Genomic DNA, 22,601 nt, shown 5'->3' with positions numbered 1-22,601 from the left:
GGGGCGAGGGGTGCCCGGCCTGCCCGGCGCCGGCAGCCGTGGGCACCTGAGCGCGGCGGCGGGGCCCGCCCTCAGGGCCGGCAGCGCGTCAGGGGCTGATGCCAGGAGCTCCGTGCCAGGGACTTGCGGCGGCCGAAGCTCCTGGGACACCCCACCCTGGTCTCCACCCCCCTTCACCCTCCGGCGCTAAATACCTCGTTGCTACAAACAGCCATTGCTCGCCGATGCGCGCGCCGATCTTCTCCCCCCACACACCCCCGCCCCGATTCTTTTTTTTGTTTAATTATTATTATTATTATTTTTAATAACCGCGAAGCTGTTTTTCGGCGTAAAGATGATTGATTGCGCCGCGGGTGCTGCTCAGTAACCAGCCACCTTCTGTCGCTGCCCGGGCGGCCCCGAGCCAACTTTAGAAAGACAGACAGAAAAAAAATGGAAAAAAAAAGAGGGAAAACAAAGGAAAAGTAGCCGTAATAGTTTCACCCCTGCCCTTATCTGCAGGTCAGGGCTCCCTGCAAATTGCACGGCGGTGTTTGGGAGCGCGAATTGACGGAAGAAGTATTAAGGGATGTCTTTTTGAAACCCTCGGGGGGAAAAAAAAGTACAAAATAATCTCCTTAAAAATCAGGCCGGGAGGGGGGAGGGAGTCTTTGTTATCAGAGTGGTAAATGAATATGTATTAGGCTGGACTGTCTGGCTGAGAGAGCGGGCACCTCCTCTGCACGGAGAAAACTCCCATAGGGACACGCTGCCTTGGGTCGTACTCCCCAGTAACGCCTGTAATTCGACGTTTCTTTAAAATAATAACAATAATAATAAAAAAAACCAGTTCCTGAAGGACTTTGTAACAGTTATTGCTTATAATTCTTAAGCATCAGGGAATAAGAGAGTTAATAGTTATCTTAAAAATTAAGTGCTGTATTTAGTAATTAAGCAGATTCATCTGAGAAAAAAAATCTACTTTGTTAAGTGAAATATTGGTCAGTATACTTTCACCTTTTTGTCATGCCTCGGTGCTTTTGAATTTAATTTATTCAGTTTATGAAAAAGGTGGTTTTAATCACTGGCAGCAGCACAGATTTAAAATGAGGTCTGAGGAACAAACACGGTCTTTCTTAAGCATTCTCAGAAATGGTTTAAAACAATTTAGGTCCTGAAGGTCATTCTTGTTCCTGTTTTTGTCCGTGCAATTCAGATAGCCTCAGATCCAGCCTCCAGTGACTCTTGCAGAATCCCCACTAACTTTTTGTTGGATAGATGTGAAGAGGGGAGAGAATACATTTGTACTCCTTGAAATTTAGTTGACAGTTCAGCTACCGGTGATGTGAGATCTTGCATAAAACTTATATTAATTTTTCCAGAATGGCACTGGCTTTGCTATTTTCACGAGAACAATAAAAAAATAATACAGATCTAGTTTTATTACTAGAATAATTCCATATATGCAGGCACAGAGCTTTTGCTCAAAAATGTGTTATTTTGATATCATAGTGTTCAAATTAGGGCTATTTATTTAAAGTTCACTAATGCATCTTGGAGAAATGGAATGCATCTTGCCTAGGTGCAAAGCTGCTTTTTTACAGCTTTGCTGTAGTTCTCTTTCCCTATGTTATGTTATTAATGGAATTTGTATGTGGATAGTATCTCAAGACTTCCTTTGCTTCTGCTGTTTATTCATCACTTGAAGTCATAATAATTTGTTTCTAAAACCACAGCTGGCTGCTATAAAGGTAGAGAGAGGAAGACCATGATTTATGTGGTGAATGAGAAACAAGAACAGAAGAATGTAATAAATATTTGTTGCTTAAAACTTAGGATATTGTTATGAAAAAGGTAGCATAAAAATTAAATAGGCAGTATATCAGCAGGATCTTTCCTAAACAGAGTTCTGTTAATTTTTTTTTTCTAGAGAATTTACTGTCTTTTAAAAACAGCACTAAATATCTTATAAATTTACAAGGGTAATGAAATTCAAACTTAAAAACTGCAAGTCAATCTTTAAATGACAATATTGGCACCTCATAAGAGTACTCTGGTTCACAGTTACCTTTATTCTCTGGCTTGAGACTTCCATAAGTGCTATGGGCTCCTTGAAGTATGTTTGAATTTCACTGTTTCTCTCAACAATGTTAGTTGCTGTTTTTCTCTTCTATCTATGTGAGTCTTCCATACAGTCACAGAGAAGAAAAAAAAATAGCTTTAAGGGTAAGAAAAAGTGACTAAATTAAATTACTTTTGGGACTCTGGGCCATATGTAGTGCATGAAACTACTTAAAGCTACTTTTGAGCTTCTTTGGCATTGGAACGTTTAATACAGGCTTGGTCTGCCTTAAATGTTTTACTGTGTAAAAATTCTAATGGAGTAGGAGAAAGATGTGAAATGGAGAAAAAAAAAGCAGATTCTGAAAACCTAGCTTCCCTTCATGTAAACAAAATAAGTTTTTTTTACTTTGCCATATAACAAACAGTAATTCTTCTAAACAGTCACAAATACGAAAACTATATACAAATGGGGATTTAGAATTTTTAAGTACAATTCAAACCCAATGCTTTATTTATTTTTAATCTGTGTGTTTTGGGGTAGCAATTCTAGGACAAACATTGCCTGTACATATACAGTTATGAATGCTTCTGAGTCAATTTTAGAGGCATATCACCTTACTGGGGATGAAAGGCACAAAGTTAAGCAATGTCTATTTTTTTTCCCCCAGATCCTTTCTACTGTTCCTGAACATTTTGATTCTCAATGTATATCATCCAGATTGTAGATATATTTAATCGAGTTTTACATTAGTAGTGAAAACATGAACATTAAGAATTCTTGAAAATCATCAGAAGAATATATTGTTCCTGACTTGATTTCAAACATATGTGCCCAAGACAGGGAGGGATGAGTGAATTTACTTTTTATTTTTCCTTTAGGCAAAAATCCCTTTCATGATCAAGGAAGGAGGCAAAAACATTTTTACAGTCCTGTAAAGTGCCTGTTGCTAGAAATTATTTTCACTTTGTTCCTGAGAAGTATGCCAAGTTTACTGGAGAGCTAGCATGCTGATTTATTTATATAATATGATATAAGCAGAGGAGGGGGCAATGTGTTTTTGACCCAGCTGATTTTGCTGAATTTGCTCTGATATGCTGAAAAGACTTACTGATTTATTAAGCTAGATTTATCTAGCTACTTGGAGGAATACAAGGGGCCTTTGCTTGCTGTCTGCATCTTTACTTCCCAAAGTTGCAGCACAGAATATCCATTATCTATGACATACCATTTGGTCAGGAAAAAATCCCCTTTAGGTAAAGGCCAGCTATGGCATATGACACACCTCTTCTTATTGACCATATTTTGACAACTGTTTACCTGAACTGATCTAAATAACGGTGTACAACTGCCACTGTTCCTCCCTCTCTGGATTGCAGTCTGGTTCTCGAGCAGAGAAATATGAATATTGAGCCTTTAGTTCAAGCAAATTGGAATGGGTTAACTATAGCTCTACAGCACAAACAAGGTCTGCAATGTGAACTTAGAGAATTTCTCACTTAGCAGTCAGGAGGACGGTTTGCCTCTTTCACCAAGAGTTCCTAAAACATAATAAATAAAGCATAGGGAAAGCAAGTGTTTTCCTAAATGGGATCACCCTGCTCTTTCCAGCTTTCTGAGGAATAGAATGTTTTGATGAAATAAATTATGATTTATACCAGATAATTTTACTACTTACCAGCTGCCACCTTATTTACTGTCATTTTTATCTCTTCAGATGTGAATGCTTTGTCTTTCTTGAGAATATGCGTTTGGTAAAGGAGAATAACAAAAAATTCAGTGAATAATTTCTATGAATCAGGGGTGCTCTAAAAGAAAATCAGCACTTTTAATTTTAAAGCAAACCATCAAGAGAGGGCACTACGAGAGTAGTACTTTGAAATAACATCCAGATTCTTTTCTTTCAGAGACCATTGAGATAACAAAGGATCATTTCCTTTGGTTCAGTGGATAGGTAAATAACCAGCGACAAGCATGGAACTGACCAGAAAAAGGTGGCATTTAAGTCCAGCTCTCACCTCATCATGTGCTGTCTACTGTTTAAAACTAAAGGCCTCAACTGCAGTAAGAGGTTATCTAGACACACTTAGGATCTTCAATGAAAATAATTAAATGTAGTGCTTTCTTAGTTTCTCTGCTATTTACAATTTTAAGTAAAACCAAAATAACTGAAAGTAATTTGGATGGACTCCTAAAGGAAAAGTAGAATGTGGTGACACAGGGTACTAAGTAAAAAAAAAAGATAATTTACACAGCATTTTTCACTTTATATTGTGTTAGGCTTCTTTATAAACAGCAGAATTCTGGTCTATTACTTTGTTATTTTGTGAATTATCCAATTTCACTCTGACTAACACTAGCTAAATATTGCTGACAGTTACTGAAGGATAAGCTGTAAGTAGAAAAAAAGTAGAAAAAAGACTGCTAGAAAGGACCATTTTGGTACACTCATTTCAAACAACTACTAGGAGAATATATGCTATGGATTTTCATATTCAGATTATAGTATAAGATGCTGTGACTGTAATATTTATTTACCTTGTCCTTTTGGCTGAGAAAGAGCATATAGGTGTATATATACACATACATCTATACCTACACACGTTCAGAAACACGCTCTTTGAAGTTCTGGATTTTTAAAGAAACATACACTCTTTGTTTTAGAAAAATCCTAGAGATAGCACAGCTGAAAGCACTGTGAAATCTTGCATTCTTGTTCTAGATGCTGCCAGAAAAAACAAGCCTTTTAAGATTGAGGAGGCTTGAGCTGTTTTCTTGCCAGTTGCAAGTCCTACTTCCCAAAGTAAAAGAAAGCAAGTAATGTCTGTGAAAAAAGTTTTCCTGACAGACGGCATGAAGGCAGCTCTGCTGTGCTCGGCCAATCCTTAAGCAATTAAAGTTCCTTTGTTGGCAAAGTGTCAGTTCCGAAACTAATAGGGAAAACCAAAACAGGTGATGAAGTGGCTATCTCTAAAGGGGAGATACTTGAGCACAAAGGAAAATAAAGATGAAGAAGAAATTGGGTTATATGTCTGTCAATAAATGGCCTCCCACCAGAAAAAGATTATTTTAAAATCACTGTTCTAATTCTTATATTAAAGATGGTTTAATTCACACAGAACTATTTGGCCTTGTGGATGAATTCCCGCAATTAAGTGTTTATGATTGAAAGTGCTGCCATGGAGAGCAGACAAATGAATATAATTTCAGGAGTGCTGTGGATCATTAAATGAGTTGTAGAACCTTTTCCTGGGCATGAGCCACTTTTAAATTTCAGGTTAAGGCTATAATAGACTTCAGCATAAGGCCTGCTGTGTTGCTGTATTAGAAGTTTGAATAACAGGCTAATCAACATTTACTAATATGTTTATATAATTTTAAACTTCTTATAGTTAATTGAAAATATGTTGCCCATGGTACGTGAATATGCTGCTGGGCTCAAATACATTTTTCAAATTAGTGCATTAAGTGCTAATGTCAGGTAATGACCTTAACCTGCCTCTGACATGTTGGCTTCTTTTGGCTCAAGATAGGCATGGCTGCTTTCCCTGCTTCAGTACAGAGAGAGGCTGGATGTGGAATGTCATACAAACCTGGACAGATGACGAGAACACAGTGCTAGCTGCCAACTACCTACCTTCTCTATATTTGTCAGGATTCGTGCTTGATTTTTGTTAGGATGACTCGAAGCATTGTTCTATAACTGATTAGCGTGTTGGGAGGACATAAACTGAAGCACAGGCCAGATAGACAGATTGGCATTTTTTAGGCTCAGCAGAGGAAGTAGACATAGGTCTACTCTTTCTGGTTAAGTAAAGAGCATTGGTCCACAGCTTGCCTTCTCTTGGTACGGCCTTTCATTCCCAGAATTGCTTGCTGCTCCTGTAAGCAGTTTTGCCAGGTATGTGGAAATTAAAGCTCAAACAGTAGTAGATAAAATTGGATAGACTGCTTGAGGCAGTTACTATCTCCCCCTGTACTGTGTCTGAAGCCATCCTTCCTGTGGCTCTGACAGACCACTGCTTCCAGCAGGGAAGAAACATTAACTCCTGCATCTCCTCCTAAACAACTTCAGCTTTCAGTCTGGTTGTTAAGATCAACTCCAGTTTCAGCATGGCTCAAAATTACCATCGTTCAGGAGCAGCTTCGAGAGCTGTTTGGTTGTGAGGTGGCAAGATGTCACAGGGTGGGGTGAACGAACTAACTCCTTCAGCCATCTGATTTTAATCCCTTACCATATGTGACTTGAAGTCCTTAGATGCCCTCTACTGCCATATACCAGAATTAACAGATGGCTCGGTGTAACCAAACTCAGATTTGCTGAAGTTTGTTATTATCTCTCTGTCTTTATAAATTAACAGAGGAGGGGAAATAATATCCATAATTATTACAAAATATTCAAAGCCTTTTATAAAGTGTGAGCTTGGGCGAGACATGTTTTCTGACTTTCAGTGCCATTGCCCTGTATTTCAAAATTTTAACATTGTGTTTAGTGGTCTCTTCAGAGCTCAATTCTCTGATAAATTATCCCTCTGCGAATAAATTTGATCCAGAAAGATGCCTGAGGCACAGTAGACTTTTTCCCCAGCATTTCATGCCACATAATGCTAGATGGAAGGAAGCTGCAAAACCTGCTGCTGTAGATCAGTCTTTATTCTGGGAAGGAACTAAAGGATGCATTTAGACATTGGATGTATTGTTTGCGTAGGACAGAACAGCAGGCAAGAGTGTATCTGAAATGGAACGAGAATGAAATTTCTGTTCCACCTTTCCCTGTGTTATGACAGGTTTTGTGTGCTGGCAGGCACAAAGCAATCCTAAGTCAAACAGAACTAATCTTGGAGGGAATCACTCAACAGGCACTTAAGAATCAACGTTTCTGTGGTGCTTGAGCTTTAACTGTGCTGAGTATGTCAACTCCTTTCCTCCTATAAGGAAAAAAATCCTAGCAAAAAAATCCCACTTTTAATTCTCCAGCCCACATTCTTCTTGCTGATTTGACTGAGTGGGTTTGGTCCAAATGAAATTAGCAGCCGTGTTTTGTGTACGTTTTTTAACATGCCTAACCTTTTCTGAGGACAGTCTGTTACTTCTTTCTACTCTAAGTGGTTGTTGGTGATGTTACAGATAGAAGCAGGCGTGGCAGGAGGGAGCCTGAGCTTTCCGGTGGAACACATGACAGCAGGGACCTGCTCCAGGTAACTGAAGGGGGCCATGTAGAGAGGACACGCAGGAGGGCCTCTGCCAGGCTCATAAAAAGTGGGTTCATTGAAAGGGGGAAATTTCACACTATGGTTCCTTTTCTCTCCAGCGCAGCCCTCTACTTTCAGGCACACTGGTCTAGAATATGCTCCTTACATTTTTCAGAAGCTTTTGTAATTTTTCCGGAACATAATCTCAAACTAACATAAGTCCATAGCAAAATCTTGTTGTGAATGGGGGCTTTGTTCTGTGAGACTGTTTCTGAAAACAGCCTGGTTCTCTGTTAGCCACTGCATAAAAGGCTGAAACGTGAATTTGTTCATATGCTTTTGTTTCAGTGTATTCATTCTTTCAACTCCTCCCCCCGCTTTCTCCAAGAAATACATGGAGCTCTTCACATCCTCCTGGCAGGTGGGCTATATAATGTTGTGGTGGCAAACCTGTAAAGCTTTACCAGTTTATGCCACCTGACAGTATGGTCCATTGCATGTATTTTTATTAGATCCCTATTTTTCCATTTTCTTTAATGGCATTTCAGTCTTTCAGTCGCTTTTTTTCTTCCCCTGTGCATCGGGGACTGAAATCACGTGTCCACAGAATGTAAATAACAGCTGTTTCCACTCAATTTGCATTTATATACTTAGCACTTAAAAATAGATTATTTCTGGAAGCTGTGACAATCTAGTCAAAATTCCCACTTAGAGGTGCTAGGGAGATGTTAATGAGATCCCTTTGGACTGGCTGATTGAAGAGGTGAAGCAACAACAATGAAATTCCCTAAATGACTGATCAGTTAGGGTTCTAAGTTATCCTTCAACAATCGACTGAAGCTTATCTTTTAATCTCCTTAGGCATTTTCAAGATCAGTTCCTTGGGCTGCTCTAAGGCAACAAAAGTATGCCAGGTAAGGAGATTAATTGTTTAAAAAAAATCTGTGCTGAACTGGTAGTGTATTTCTAGCAAACTTAATTTATTGTACAATACAGCTGAAAATGAAAAAAAACCCAAACCAAACAAAAACCAAAACAACCTGTCAAACTGTTTAAAGTGAACAGCTTATTTGCTAGTGTCACAGATTTTTGAATAAACAAACCTCTTATGTCCTGAAAATAACTGAAAACCAGCTCTTTGGTTTTTATACCACGATTTTCTTTTGTTGACATTTCATTAGCTCAGAAAAGGAACCAGCATTTTTATTTAGTAATGCCCAAATGAAGATTTTAAGAATTATGTCCAATTACTGTAGGGTTTTTTCTCCAGAAAACTTTGAAAGCTTTCCACCTCATTATTTTGCCAAATGTCTCAACTTGAACCACTTCTTTAGATTTCTTTGATCCTCTGAAGGCTGAAAATTACAGAACATTGACATTTACTGACCTTTGGTATGGTTCATTTACTCCAACATGGACTGTGTAAGAAGATGCTTGCTCTTGAATCCAGATTTTGTTTGAAGTTACAGAAATGCACTTTCTTCTCTGTATATTTTTTTATTCAGAAGAAAAATCCTTTTAATTTTACAGGAGTCTCAACAGGGGGATCTGCAAACTGGACTGGAGAATCTTCACGACTCAGGTTGTTTAGAGAACAGTAATTATGCGTGGAGTTGCTGGTTTTGTGTGTCTGTATAAGCCTGTGCTAGACTCATTCACACCTGGTACTCTGAACAAAGGCAGTCTAAGCTCAGGTAATCTGCAGAAATGCTGTGGGTTCACACAACCTGATTTCAGAGGGCATACTTGTATTTCTAATTAATAATAAAAAAAAAAGTCCCTGATGTTAAGAAAGACTTATATTGGGAATATAAGGGGCACATATATGGCTTATATTCACATTAGCTGGGGCTAGTTCCCTCTTGAGCATACTCCCACATTCACATCAAGCAGTCCTCCTTGGACTCTTTCTGGTGCCCCTATAGATCCAACTTGCCATTCTGGGTTTTTTTGTGTTATCTTTTTAGATAATTTGAAGTATCTGAAATTACGTGACACTGTATTACAGGCTGTGAGAAGGGTGCTTTCCTAGCATGAGAGTGAGGGGGTGTGTTATATGTTTTGGCGTGTGGTCACGTTTGAGGGTGCACAGCTCGAGCAGTTTAGAAGAGCAGGCAGCATGAAGTCAAACAAGATGTGATATCAGGAGCAGTGCTTGATGCAGACTCTCCCTGCAGCAGTGGGCAGCCATTGCTTGAAAGAGGGCTTGGTGGAACATGGGGAGGTAATGAAGAGTTGTGGGGAGCAGCAGCTGGGGCTTGAGCTTGCTCCCCAGCCTGCCACAGTAAGGACGAGCTTAGAGGATCCCAAGCATCTGCCTGCTGCTGGAGCCACCGTGGCATGGTAAAGCACAGACAGGCGTTTTGGCTGCAGGATAAAGGCATCACTGTATTTCCTGTGTCATTTCCACAAAGTCATGACTTAAAATCTTGGTCATATTGAAACAAAACACTGACCAAGTTCCAGCAATTCAAGCTTTTGTCCTTGCACTGGACAAGGACTGGCTAAGCACTGTGTAGGTACTAACCACTCTTCTCTTCACAGGCCATTGTGTGCCTTACCAGTGGCCTCTTTGGGCTCACTTCAAATCTTTCTTCAACAAATATGGCCACATAAAGTCCATGAATTATAACCCATGCAGCCAAGATACAGCATGTTTATTTTAGTAGATTTGGTACAAATATATGCTCTAGAAAGGGAGTTTCTCTGCCATTTTTCTAACCTCTGCTTATGGTAAACTCCCCATGAATTTTGCTTGCACTGGTCTTCTACTCTGGATAGGAAATCCTATTTCTTAAAATTCTAAATTTTGTGGAACTCACTGCCAACCTCAGTTTCCCCATCACCAATGCCAGGATTTTAACTGTATGAAAAATAGCATGCGGGAAAGGGAGTTCTATAAACATCTATTCTTGGAAAATAACAAGTGAACCCATACTGAAACCAGTCAGGATTAAAAATTAGAAAATAAATTTAAAAAGAAGGATATGAAGCCTTATGCTACTTATACCAACCAAATGTTAATTAACTAGGGGTCAAGGAAAATTTTTTTCCTCAATTATTCAATTGAAATCGTCAGTGTGTCTTAATGTCTTAACTAAAGCAGATGGTGAGGATCACTACTGCAGCACAGTTCTGATGCAGTGTAACTCCTGCTGATGTTAACTTCAGAAAAATGCTACTTGGCTTATTATTTGTTTAAACAAATAAAACATATTTGAATGAGAAACTTGCAGTGTTTAAGAAACTTTAGCAGTGTTTAGAAAACTTAGTGCTAATGACTAGCAGTGTTTAAGAAACACTGATCTTTGCTTGAAACTGTTAAGCTCTGTTTTGTTACCATTAGTGAGTAGGAAATACATGTTTGTACAGTATCCTGCTTTAATAGTTTAATCTTTTACTTAGGTTAAATGTTATTCTACCTGGTAATAGCTTAATGCAGTAGCCTAATTCAACAATCACTTTTCACTGTTCATTGAATTTTTTTGTGGTACTTACCTGATTAGAATTTTATTAGTTCTAGCAGAAAAGATGCTAAAAAACAGCTCTTCCAGAATTTCTCTTTTTTTAATATCTCATATTTTGCTGGTTAGGGACATTCTTTTGCTGAGGAATTGTAAACTTCAGTAGTTGTCAAAACTGGCCTTATATAAAAAGGTAAATCACCTCTGACCTGAGACCGTTTATCATCTTGACAAGCAGTAAAGCTGAATATTAGAACAATTGTTTTCTGTATGTATTACTTATTTTTCATAAAGACCAGGTGGCAAAGTTTCTCAGTTCTACTGGCCATTCCAACCTCTTGAGGTGCCTCTAGGTGATGAAAAACTTTGTGATATATTGATTATCACTTCTCACCTACGTCATTTACTAAAGTGGCACACCAGGCCATAAACTTTTACTTCTCCAGAAGCCATGCAATGGAAAATTGCTGGCCAAACATGCTGTTTAGTTCACACAGCTTCCACATTGCTCCCACTGTCTGATCTGCAGTGTCCCAGCCGCTGTCATTACATACAGTGGAACTAACAATCTTTGTCAACTGTATCTAAATTTTCAGATAATTCTGGGCAAATTGCTCAGTAAACCATAATTTATTGTGTAATTTTTCTAGAAGTACCTCGAAGTAACAGTTACAATCATGAGCTCATTTTAGAAGAGGTGCTACTAAGATATATATCTTATTTCTCCTGTGACTACACACTGAGCGAAACAAACAAAATAGCTTAATTATTATCTTTTAGCATTGGAGGGTTGATTAAATATGAAGTGAGATTAAAAACCTACACACAATTTATTCAAAGTGACAAATTAAATGTATGTGAATTATTCTATATAGAAAAGCAAGATTTCCTATATACGGGCTACACACTGTTGAAGGCTAGCAGAAACAGCAAAAATAGTTCTATCCAAATTTTAAGAGAAGTATTTTCCTTTTACATAGATACTCTCCTAAATTTAAAAAAAAAAAAAAGAAAAGTAAGACTGCTTTCATTTACCCCAATACAGACATCTGAATCTCATCTTCATCCTCCCTTCACAGAGAAGGAAAATGTACCTCCAGAGAACAACTGTGTGACACAGTCTATACAATAAAATGTTAAAATAAGATCGACTGCCTTGTGTAGTTATTTTTTCCAAGTCAATTGACTATAAGGGGAGCCTACGAAGATTAACTCAGGCTTTGATGTCTAATTACTAGCTGTCTCAATCCTGGAGATAAATCCAACTTTTATGTATTGTGGGCACATGATTTGTTTCTTTATTCTGGTTACTAGTGGGTTTGCTTTAAGTCACTTTTACTATATTGTAGCATTAAAATAAAATATACATCCTCTATTACAGATGAGGAATGCAGTCTACATCTATTTTGTCTTTTATAACTTTGTATTGGTTTTGAGGATGGAATGAGCACTTGAGAAATTACAGCAGAGCAGCTGCTAAAATTCATAAAGACTGGAGTAACTGAGAAATGCAGTGCTGGCTTTAAACAGCAGTCAGTACTGTGACTTATAAGGGACCTGCCACAATGATTTACTCTGGTACAACAGAACTTGGACATGACAGATGAAGTTCAGACCCAATAAAACAGCAACGGACAAGAAGAGAACTTTCCTACAGGACTGAATAGCTGGAAGGGTGGGGAGGGAGGGACGGGTGGACGTGTAACTGCTGCCTTCATTGTAGTTGTGAGGAACTGAAATATAAAGACATGACACTTGTCACATGCTCCTCTGTCGACTCATTTTTTCCCTAACTGGGAAGGTGGAACTTTTTTGGTTTAAACATGAACATACATCTCTGAGACACCTTACAAAAGTTAAAAGCAAACAGGCAAGCACCACATAAGAACCTTTGACCCTTTAAATCCAACCACTTTCGGACCTGCTTGGGAGCTCCTTTTTCTGAAGTACTTACAAATTGAAGTAAAGAACTGCAGCTTACTCCCGTCTCTTGGTTAAATTTGACCACACAGCCAAGTCCTCGAGGATCTCTGACAGATCCAGTCTCGTTCCTGGACAAGGCTGCCTCCTGGTGGTGGTACCCAGAATCTGCAAAACATCGGCAGCGCCACACAGAAAAGGCCCGTCTTAAAAGCATCTTCCGTTTTTAATTCAGGGCTAACTACTAGGGGCAGTGAAAAGAATTCTTTTCATGAAGGCATCAGGATAAATCGAACTCCAATTTAAATGGTTGGAATTCCTGTTCTAGAGCACTGGAACAGGCTGCCCAGGAAGGTCATAGAGTCTCCCTCTCTGGAGGGACCATCAAAACCCATCTGGATGCATTTCTGTGTCACCTGCTCTAGGTGACCCTGCCTGGTGGGGGGGGTTGGACTGGATGGTCTCCAGAGGTCCTTTCCAACCCTAACAATTCTGTGATACCCTGAATTACAGACAAGATTTTTGATAATTGACTGAAACAGAGTTTTCTAAAGGCATGCAGGCAAGCAAGGCCTGAGGAGACTTGTAGTGAGACATTTAAAAACCAAAAATCAATCAGTAAGACACACCCAACTGTATACTATCCACAGCAATGAACTAACATGGTCTGGAACACTTAACAGCTACTAGATACACAGTCTAAAAGGGTAAGTGTCCCAAATTGCATATAAAGTGCCAGAGTAGACTTAACATTGTGAATTTTATGCAATTTAAGTTTTCAATTCCAAGGAACAAGAGCAACAGAAAACAGAAGTCCCAAACTAACTTTCAAATGGATTTCCTTTTGCATAGAAGTGGGACAAGAATCAAGTGGGTGGATGAATTTTGAATTCCAAGTTTTCAAGTGAAGAGAAACATAACTTTATGTAGTTGTTTGATACCTAGAAAATCAAGAAGAGAGCTTCAAATTACTTTGAGAGTAGTATTTTAATTATGTCATGCTTCAGATGACCCCAGAAAAAGATTTAGTAGAAGCAAACAGAGAAATATTGAAAGAGGGAGCGCAATGCAGGGATAAAACATCAATGTTATGAATTAATAACAAAATGTCAGAGGACATATGTAGTGAACAGGTGTTTTAGACTCAGTTTCCAGTAATGGTCAGAAGAGAAGGTACTTTAAAGATAGGAATCAAGTACATAATAGATTTTTAGCCCTCAAAATGCCTGAAAAGCATCCAAAATGTTTGGGAAACATTGAGAAATCCAGCATTTCTACACTGATTGTAGATGTTTGATCATAAACAGGGTTAGGCATGAACAGATAAATGCCATAACAGAAGGTCTCTGTAAAACAAAATGTCTTAGCAGTATTAGGCAGCAATAAGCAAAAGTATTGGAGAAAAGGGGGGGAGGAAATAACTGAAAGTTTAAGTTAGTCCAAGAATATTTTTTCTTACACTGGAGTGACAAATTAGGTCTCAGCTTTCTAAAAATAAAGGGGACTCAATGCAGTTAAGCTGTGGAACATAATAAAACACTACAAGAGATGTCATCTCAGTTATATGCCAGTGTCAGTACCAGGCACCATGAACTGATGAAAATACTAAAATCTGTTGTACTAGAAATTACTACAAACTATTTTAAAAGTTATATTCTAGGCAGAAAAAAACCCCACAATTATGTTCATGTGATCGTACTTGCAGAGTTAAGCAGACATCCTTTGCATAGGCAGCACAGACATTCCTCCAAAACAGCATGTTTGTTATGTGAGTAACACATCATTAATAAGGAGCCAAAATCACTTGGCTGATGTCAGCCTAAGCATGGACTCATATCTTACAAGCACAACAGAGCAATGAAAAACCATTATCAGCTACCCGGCATTCAGATTTAAAAATGCACTTAAACAAGCTTTACATAAAATTTTCCAGAGGTATTTAAAGGCAGTCTTTTTACACACATCCAACATCACTTTTTTCACAATTTAAGGACATTCAAAGAAAAAAAGGTGATTTAGTGATAACTTTAGAAACTAACAATGACCAAGATAAGAGGCTCCATACAGTACTCAACTTCTAGCAAAATCTGTAGATAATACATGCTGGCAAAATGGCACTAAACTAACAGAGGAAACAAAAACCTTCTTAGGTTATCCAGCTTGCTTTGGAAAGGAAATGCAATAAAAATGTATCCTGTATGAGAAGTAAACTATTTTCTGGTTATTTACAAGGATTTGCTAAGAAGGCTTTATGAAGTCACTGGGATCTCTGCAGAGGCACAATGTTCCAAGTCAGCCCTTTTTATCAGAAGACCGATGCCCAAAACTGTAGATTGGAACAAAGAATTGCCTTTTCCTGAGGGAAAAAATGCTAGATGACATAGAATATTACAAGAGCAGGAACATTTAAGCACTACAAAATGCTAAAGCAACGAGGTAGAATCAGACCAAATTTCTTTAATTTAAAGCATTTTATATAATAAAGGGTCAACCCTTCCTATTAAGTAAGCTACAAAGAGCTGGGAGTCTTCAGTGATTACCCTGCAGACGCAAAGAACTTCATATATAAATTGGAATAGCTGTAGCATCCTCACTGAGCAGTAGCTGGGAATTAAACAAACAGAAAAACTGCCCATGAATCACAAATGCACACAGAAGTTCTCAGGTATTTGGGAACGCTGGGTGATTTTGAAGGACGAGTTACTATGTCTTGTCACACTCTACAACTCCCTGAAAGGAGGTTGTAGCCAGGTGGGTGTCGGTCTCTTCTCCCAGGCAACCAGCAGAAGGAAAAGAGGGCATGGCCTTAAGCTGTGCCAGGGGAGGTTTAGGTTGGATATTAGGAAGAAATTTTTTACAGAGAGAGTAATCAGACATTGGAATGGGCTGCCCAGGGAGGTGGTGGATTCACCATCCCTGGAGGTTTTTAAGATGAGACTGGATGTGGCACTTAGTGCCATGGTCTAGTAACCACGGCAGTGTTGGATCAAGGGTTGGACTTGATGATCTCAGGTCTTTTCCAACCCAGTTGATTCTATGATAATTCTATGATTCTATGGATGCTAAAAATTAAAACCAAGTTGGCCAGTTTTCAGTACACAACAACAGCCTTAGATACAATCTCTTGGCCGATATAGAATCAAACATGGAACCAGGTATCTTACAAGTGTAACAGAAGAAGCAAAACTATTTGTTTTCATAAATACCTCATACAGTATTTTTCATAAACACTCTTTTATTAATACCTCAGTATTCAAGCTTACCTGCATTTACGTTACTAGATTTCTAAAGAAGAAAAAAAATTACTACCCCCAGCAAACCACCAAACCCTAATGTGTCCATTTCTAGACTTCCCATTTTGACACAAGACTTGTATGGATTCACTTTATAAACAATGAGGCTGTGACCAAGTTTAGTCAGAGCACTCCATGGCCTGTTACATCCCGTTCTCCATTCTAAAACCGGCCCACGTGCTGACCAGGCACATGCACAACTGCCTTCACTGACGCTCTGTCTCATCAGTGCCATTTTTCTGTCAACTAGTTGAAGTGGAAAATAACAGTCAAATTAAGTGTTTTGTTATAGCAAAACATCTCATTTTCTGTAATTTTTATTTCTAATAAAGATTAACAGCAAAGTGCTGATGATCAAGAAATTATCTTAATTATCGGTCTTTGGGAGGATTAGGATTCTTGCGTCTTCTGTGATACCTAGAAGAAAAAAAAGGGTGCAATGAATCCAAAGACTGTGGACAGTCTTTATTTTCCTGATATTTTTGCCCCCAGTAAGTGATCTGAGGTTACACATGTAAGCAAAACACAAGATACACAAGCACTACCCATCACCACTCAGTAGATGTCATCTCTGTTGTTTGTGGAATTACATAACGCTACTCATTTCTATTGTTACATCTGCTACAAGCACACAATAATCCAATCAGTTCTACAGCTGAATAGGCACAAAGGCTGCTGTTTATTCTTAATCCTTTGTGTGAAGTTGATTTTATTACATGGTCAGCTTTCCCTTTGGCTAAAATGATTGCTATAGAACAGACACCTGATGTTTAAAGGAGTTGAGCCAGACTGTGTGTTAAACAGTGTAGTATTTTACAGACAAACTGAAAAACAATTCTTAACAACAAAAAATGATCCATATTTTCCTCTTAATTATGCACCCTAAGACAAGATAGGTCTTGTTTGATCCTCATTAAAGTGACAGTTACCCTTTGGTCATGAAAGTCCTACCACTCCATTTCCTTATATCTACTGCCAAAGCACATTAATTAAAGTTTTCTGCAGACAATAAACCCCCCAAAATTTTTGTGTGTTATGTCTTCATAGTTATAAAATTAGCAGCTACCAAAATATGTAGTAACATGGACTGGGAGTAGCACAAACCAGAATGCTGCTTGTTTCCATTAGTATATCTGAATGTACATAGTTCTTCTTTAAGCTCAGTCATGCATATTTGCACCTTTCTTCCTCGATTTCTGAATACAAGGCGCACCAAGGTGCAGTTTTCACCATTTCAAATGAAAAACTTCTACTGCTCTTAAGTCTGAGAATCATCCCATTGAGGGCTTTTTTCGGAAAAGTTGTTAAGGAATAGACAATGCATGTTTCCAAGCTGTATTTGGTTATGTCCACTGAGGGTATTTTACATACCAGATTCTGTTATGTAACTTTAATAAATGACCCAAACCAGTAACTAACTAGATGGTATGAGAAATTTCGACACTGTGACAAAAGAGGCAAAGGCTACCAAACAAAGAGGCAGTGTTAAAAAACCCTCATGAAATACAGTCTTCCATTTACACAACACTGCATTTAAAATTTTATGTTATAGTCCACATATCTTGTCTCACATGACTCATCCTAGATTGCATCTGGTCATTAAATTATTCCTGTATTTCCCTTTATGGTTAAAAGGAACAAACATTGAAAAGAAAATACTTACTGTCCCACAGGATACCAGCGATGTTTAGTTGTGTAAAACATTTTGCTGAGCTCTTCAATTGTAGGACCTCTTTTGTTCTTTAGCTCTTTTTCATTCAATCTGGATTTCAAAACTTGATCAAGGTTTTCTTCTTTATTATTCACTGGATCTGGCCGTGGTATGGGCTATAAAAACAGTAATGTATAAGTATGTCCTCTTTCTCTTTTTTTTTGAGAAAGTCAAAAAGCCAGGCTACATAAGAGTAAACTGTAATGCTGTCTAACAGCTGAAACCAAAGGAATACAGAAAAATGCCTGCAATTGTACAAGCTGTTTATCGCCCCTGCCTGCCCATCCCAAATGAAACCACACCACTGTGGAGCAGATGTCTAGAAATATCTAATTACCCCAGGTGCTCCAGCTGATTACCCTACCCCTAACACCAGCATTCTTGTCATCATTATTGCTGATCTCATTCTTACAATTCACTAGCTGGATCATAAGCTTCAGTTCTACTAATACAGAAGTATCCATATTATTCCTAATTAGAATTTTATTCATAGTGACAATCATTGTTGCTAAAAAGCTTTTAGCTGATGTGTACCTTTGAGAAGAACGTCACTTCCTAATTTTTTATGCACCAGCTAAGACAAAGTTGTTTGTTTTCAACTGGAAACCTAACTACTAGCACTATTATAAATATTTTTCCTTGTTTCAGTCTTTTACACCTGTTTTTCCTGAGGAACATGCAACTGACAGATTCAAAAATACCAATATTTAACTTGCACACAAAGAGTGCTATGAGGTTTTAAGTACTTCAGCAACACGGCTACCAGATGCAGTATTTTACTAGCACATGAGAACTGGAAATTCAAACAAGAAGTGTACACTAGAAAAGTTTATCTAGATGTTAAATCACAACACTAGACTTACTTTCATCAATGTAAAGAACACACTGAAAGTACTACTGATAGATAAAAATCAGTATTTAAAGGTTTTTTTGGCTTTTAAGAACTCAAGAGTGCTGAATGGAATTTAAAGTTTGAGTTGAAAACAGTAGAGGCAGCATTTCTTTATATTCTCTTGCCCAGATTGCGGCATATGTGCACTATAATCTGCATTCCGATCATCCTCTTTGAGTAGTTCATAGACAGACACTAGTTTTCTCTGCAGTGCCCAAGTATCTGAGTGCCCTGTTTAGTTCTATTTGAGTTACTATGTGCTGTGATATCTGAGCTTTTCTTACTCTGCAACTTTCCCTCAATTCAACTAAGTTCCTCCTTGTGGCAGCAGCTGTATTCATCATTCACTTACTTCATAGACATGTTGATCACATACTAAAAAGTATCTCAGTATTTCAAATTAAAAAAGATGCCCTAAAGACTCAAACCTATGAACTAACAAATGCCTTTACAAGAGTAAGAAATATAAATGTGTACATTTGCACATACTTTTGTATGCTCATATGGAATCTCCAGCGAAGGGTGGTAGCAGACAATTGTCTTCAAATCTGATGTCACTGCAAGTTCCACTTTGCTATGAAAATAAAACAAACTTATAATTTTCAGAAATGCTGAACAACTGAGCAGCCCAAGTCCTAAAGAAAACTGGATTTGACCCTGCATTTATGAATTCTTAATAATCTTCTATATAAAATAAGGGTCACAAGTATTTGATCTGAACTTCCAATTTTTTGTTCCCCCAGTCATCTTCATCTTTCTTTGTGAATGGAGAGGAAAAAAGAGCTAAAGAAAGTATTAAAAAAAGCTGGAAATATGGGTTGGACAAGAAGTCTTTAATAGTTGCATATACAACTCTAAACAGATGGGGATAATGACCTCTAGGACAACATGCCTTTATAAGAAATATGGCACCTACAATAAAAAATTGGAAACAAAGCTCTGTTTGGGGTTCCAACTTTTCTATTTGGTAAAAGATGATGAACAAGATGTCCTACTGAGAATTTCTTTGCATGAATATGGCTTTTATCACCTTCCTTCCCCTTCCCATGACACATTAAGCTTCCTAAAACCATGGATGACATGGATTCTGTGTTTCTCACTACATTTGTATCATCTTTTCCCATTTCTACTCAGGTTTCCCATGCAGCAGTACAAATATACTGGGACTTTGTCTTAACAATGAGCACCAGTGGAAATGACTACTCTAAGCTACATTTGCTCTTCTGCAAGCAAAACTGCAGGGGTACTGGGGTCATCAACATGCTGATGTCGATATCATCAGAATGGGTCCTGTGTAATTTTTCATTACACTTATTTTTTGAAATATTAACTTCACTATCATTATTACTATTGGAATCAGTATTTTATTACATATATCCAATACTGGCAGAAAATGACAGCATTATATGACAACTTCATGACAGAGAAAGTAGCCCTGGAATACACATTACATGAAAAGGCCACACATCAAAGCATGTTTACATACCAGTTGTAGTCTTCAGGGAGAACCGAGTATGTAGATTTATGGCAAGCATGATACACAGCTCCCTCTGCAACAAGAACCCAAGTAAGGAGCACTGATGTAAAATCAAGCAGAGCTGTGCCCACTTAAGAATGTTTATGTTTTCAATTTTCATTCTGTTTCAAGTCCTAATCAGGATTATAATCCTACACAGTTTTAGATTAACAAAACCCAAATGCTGTCTAAATAGAAATTCACTTTACTATACAGATTTCTAATGCAATCAAAAAACCCACAGTATCCAGATACCTATGACCTATACCTACCTTTCCAATTGTATTGTTTTCCTAAGAAAAGTCACAGTATGAACAAAATAGCTACAGAGTTATTAAGAGAGTATTCATATCTATATATATATAAGAATATATATGTGTATATATATATATATACATGCAAAGAACATTACCATATGACTTTCAGGGAAGATTGTAATTTCATTCATAGCAACATTATTATCAAAATCAGGGGCTCTGACTGGATATGCAGAGAAATGCTTTCCTAATGAGGACAGCCAACAGTGGGACTGGAGTGCAGCAGGTCTGTGCAGCCTCTGTCCTTGGAGAATTCAAAGACTCAGTAAGCCCTCAGCAACCCAATGTGTTTGCAGAGCTGACCCTGCTTTAAGGAGGAGCTTGGACCACAAATCACTCAAAGTTCCTTACTCACAGTTTGATTTACATTTTTTTATAGAATCACAGAATCATTTAGATTGGAAAAGACTTTTAAGGTCAGAGTCCAAATGCAAACTTAGCGTAAAGTGTTAAACAGTAACAGTCCCTTACATAGGAATCATGCTATAGGCATCTTGCCTTCCACAAGTTATTAAGTTATCTTAGTTATTGAGAAGTTGAGTTCTGGTATACTGTAAATAGTTTGCATTTCTTCCTAAGATTTCTTTCCCTTCCTTGCCCACTAACCTCTAAAATGTAACATGTCCATTATATTTACTCAATTACTGTCTTTTCTACCACCTTTACTATCTCTCCTATGTCTTTCTATTGACAACTAAAACATAGACAAAAATCTAAGAAATAGTATTGCCTGTTTCTACTTATTCTAATAATGTTTATGTTAAGTAATGAGATTTTACTGTAGCCTTTTCTCACCACTTTTTATAAGTCTGAAAAAATAAATTTAAATCTTCAATGATAATCAGTGGTAAGAGGGGTGGTATTTACAAGCTAATAAGTTAGAGGAGTATCCTATGTGAACCATGAAAGCTTCAAAAGGAAAAAAAAAACCAGATCAAGATGTCCTTTAATTATTAGCAGAGAGCACAGACTATCAGGCTTCACTGTATTCAAAGAGAAAAGTCACTTCCATGCTTCCATTACTTTAAACGGTACAGGACAGAGGCTCTCAAAGAAAAAAATTTTAATATAGGACTTCTACAATTTATTGTTACTTACTGTGCAGCGGGGCTGGCTTACAGGGTGCTACTGAACGCATCCAAAAGAGGCTGGACCATGCAGTTCTAAGAGACAGTGCCATGTGGACAGCAGAGAGGAAACCAGTCCGGGACTCGATGAAACTCAGAGAGACACGTATCCTTTTTCTCTGCAGAACCCTCTTTGAAAGAAACCAGTTTCATAACTGTTCAGGATACAGAAGACTAACAATTAAATTTATTGAAAATCTTAAGGATAAATAAAATCTGTGCAATACATTCTTCACTATTTGTCAATTATTTAGAGTTCTTTATTATTTATGGTACTGGTACCTGCCTTTTTAACAGTCAAAAGCAGTACAAGACTTTATTTACTGAGAAATAGTCTTTGAAAACATTAACTTTTTAAAAAAGCTTCCAATCTTGGGTCTTCTCACAGGTTTTTCTAATGGTACTCACCCACCTAAAATCTGATCCTTCCTTCTGCACACTCCATAGAATTATTCCTGAAACACGTTCTTCTTGTTCACAATGTAAATACCATCACCCAGTATAAAAATACAAGTACTTATAAATAACACCTGCTGTAGTTAACAAACTGTCTAAATGAAGTCAGATGGTTTCATCCATCTCAAAAGCAATACACCTAGAAACCAAGAAACACCGTTTAGAATACCGTAAATATTACCCCAGACTTCACAGAAGCAGAAAGACATCTTATGTTTTCATTGTCTACTGAGAAAAAAAAACTGCTTCAAAGAGAAACTTATTACGATGCTTAAAAAAACACAACTGGAGACAGTTTAAAGACACAGGACACGTGTGCCAGCAATGCGCGGAAACACGAAACCTGACACTTTTATAATTAAAGAAAATATTTAACTTAAAAATAAATAAATCAGTAATCCGTCAAAGCAAGCAAAAGAGTCCCCGTTATGAAACCCCGAGTGTGAGTGACCCCCGGCGGTCCGGCCCCTCCGAAAGCCCAGGGCCTCTCGGCCGGCGCTGCCCGGCGCTCACCTGCGCGGCACCGCCCGCTGCCCGCGCCCGCCCCGCCGCCGGAAGCGGCACCGCCCTCCCGCTCTCCCTCCCGTTCCGGCTCCGGCGGCTCGTCCCGCGGCACGCCGGGACACGTAGTGCAGGCCGGCCGGCCAGAAGGGCCCGGCACCTACAGTGGTA

The 22,601-nt window shown here is 38.2% G+C and overlaps 1 protein-coding gene and 1 long non-coding RNA gene across 8 annotated transcripts; one reads left to right on the top strand and one right to left on the bottom strand.

Annotated features, from left to right (window-relative positions):
• Positions 1–270: 270 nt before the first annotated feature.
• LOC127469574 (uncharacterized) lies at positions 271–9,612 on the top strand. 2 transcript variants are annotated; one of them, XR_007904014.1, is made up of 4 exons: positions 271–3,995; positions 7,169–7,239; positions 8,095–8,147; positions 8,764–9,612. It is a non-coding gene; the product is annotated as an uncharacterized LOC127469574 (long non-coding RNA). The 2 variants fall into 2 exon arrangements; XR_007904013.1 differs by having other exon boundaries at positions 1,962–4,105.
• Positions 9,613–16,191: 6,579 nt separating this feature from the next.
• MRPL42 (mitochondrial ribosomal protein L42) lies at positions 16,192–22,489 on the bottom strand. Of its 6 annotated transcripts, XM_051784083.1 has the most exons (7): positions 22,443–22,489; positions 21,882–22,068; positions 21,445–21,628; positions 20,000–20,063; positions 19,003–19,087; positions 17,574–17,737; positions 16,192–16,327 (listed from the first exon to the last, which is right to left on the bottom strand). In XM_051784083.1, exons 3-7 carry the CDS (start codon positions 21,524–21,526, stop codon positions 16,282–16,284), a joined length of 441 nt encoding a protein of 146 aa, XP_051640043.1. In that variant the 5' UTR covers positions 21,527–21,628; positions 21,882–22,068; positions 22,443–22,489; the 3' UTR covers positions 16,192–16,281. The 6 variants fall into 6 exon arrangements, with proteins under 6 accessions (XP_051640043.1, XP_051640047.1, XP_051640044.1 ...); XM_051784087.1 differs by lacking the exon at positions 21,882–22,068 and having other exon boundaries at positions 21,445–21,604; positions 22,443–22,480; XM_051784084.1 differs by lacking the exon at positions 21,882–22,068 and having other exon boundaries at positions 22,443–22,476.
• Positions 22,490–22,601: the final 112 nt, after the last annotated feature.

The sequence above is a fragment of the Manacus candei genome, unplaced genomic scaffold (assembly GCF_025592945.1).
Source record: "Manacus candei isolate 608988 ecotype Guabito, Panama unplaced genomic scaffold, ASM2559294v1 h1tg000018l, whole genome shotgun sequence".
In the NCBI taxonomy this organism is placed as follows: Eukaryota; Metazoa; Chordata; class Aves; order Passeriformes; family Pipridae; genus Manacus; species Manacus candei.
Note: the sequence above shows the minus strand (reverse complement) of the source record. Positions and strands in the feature narration are given on the sequence as shown.

Bases quoted from the DNA above. Each gene is read 5' to 3' on its own strand.
- MRPL42 (XM_051784083.1), bottom strand. From the start codon at position 21,526: ATGGCACTGTCTCTTAGAACTGCATGGTCCAGCCTCTTTTGGATGCGT. The intron at 20,064-21,444 runs GTAAGTAACAAT...TTCTTGTTGCAG, and splicing joins TAAGCCAGCCCCGCTGCACA to AGGGAGCTGTGTATCATGCT. The intron at 17,738-19,002 runs GTATGTGCAAAT...CTGTTTTTATAG, and splicing joins TTCCATATGAGCATACAAAA to CCCATACCACGGCCAGATCC.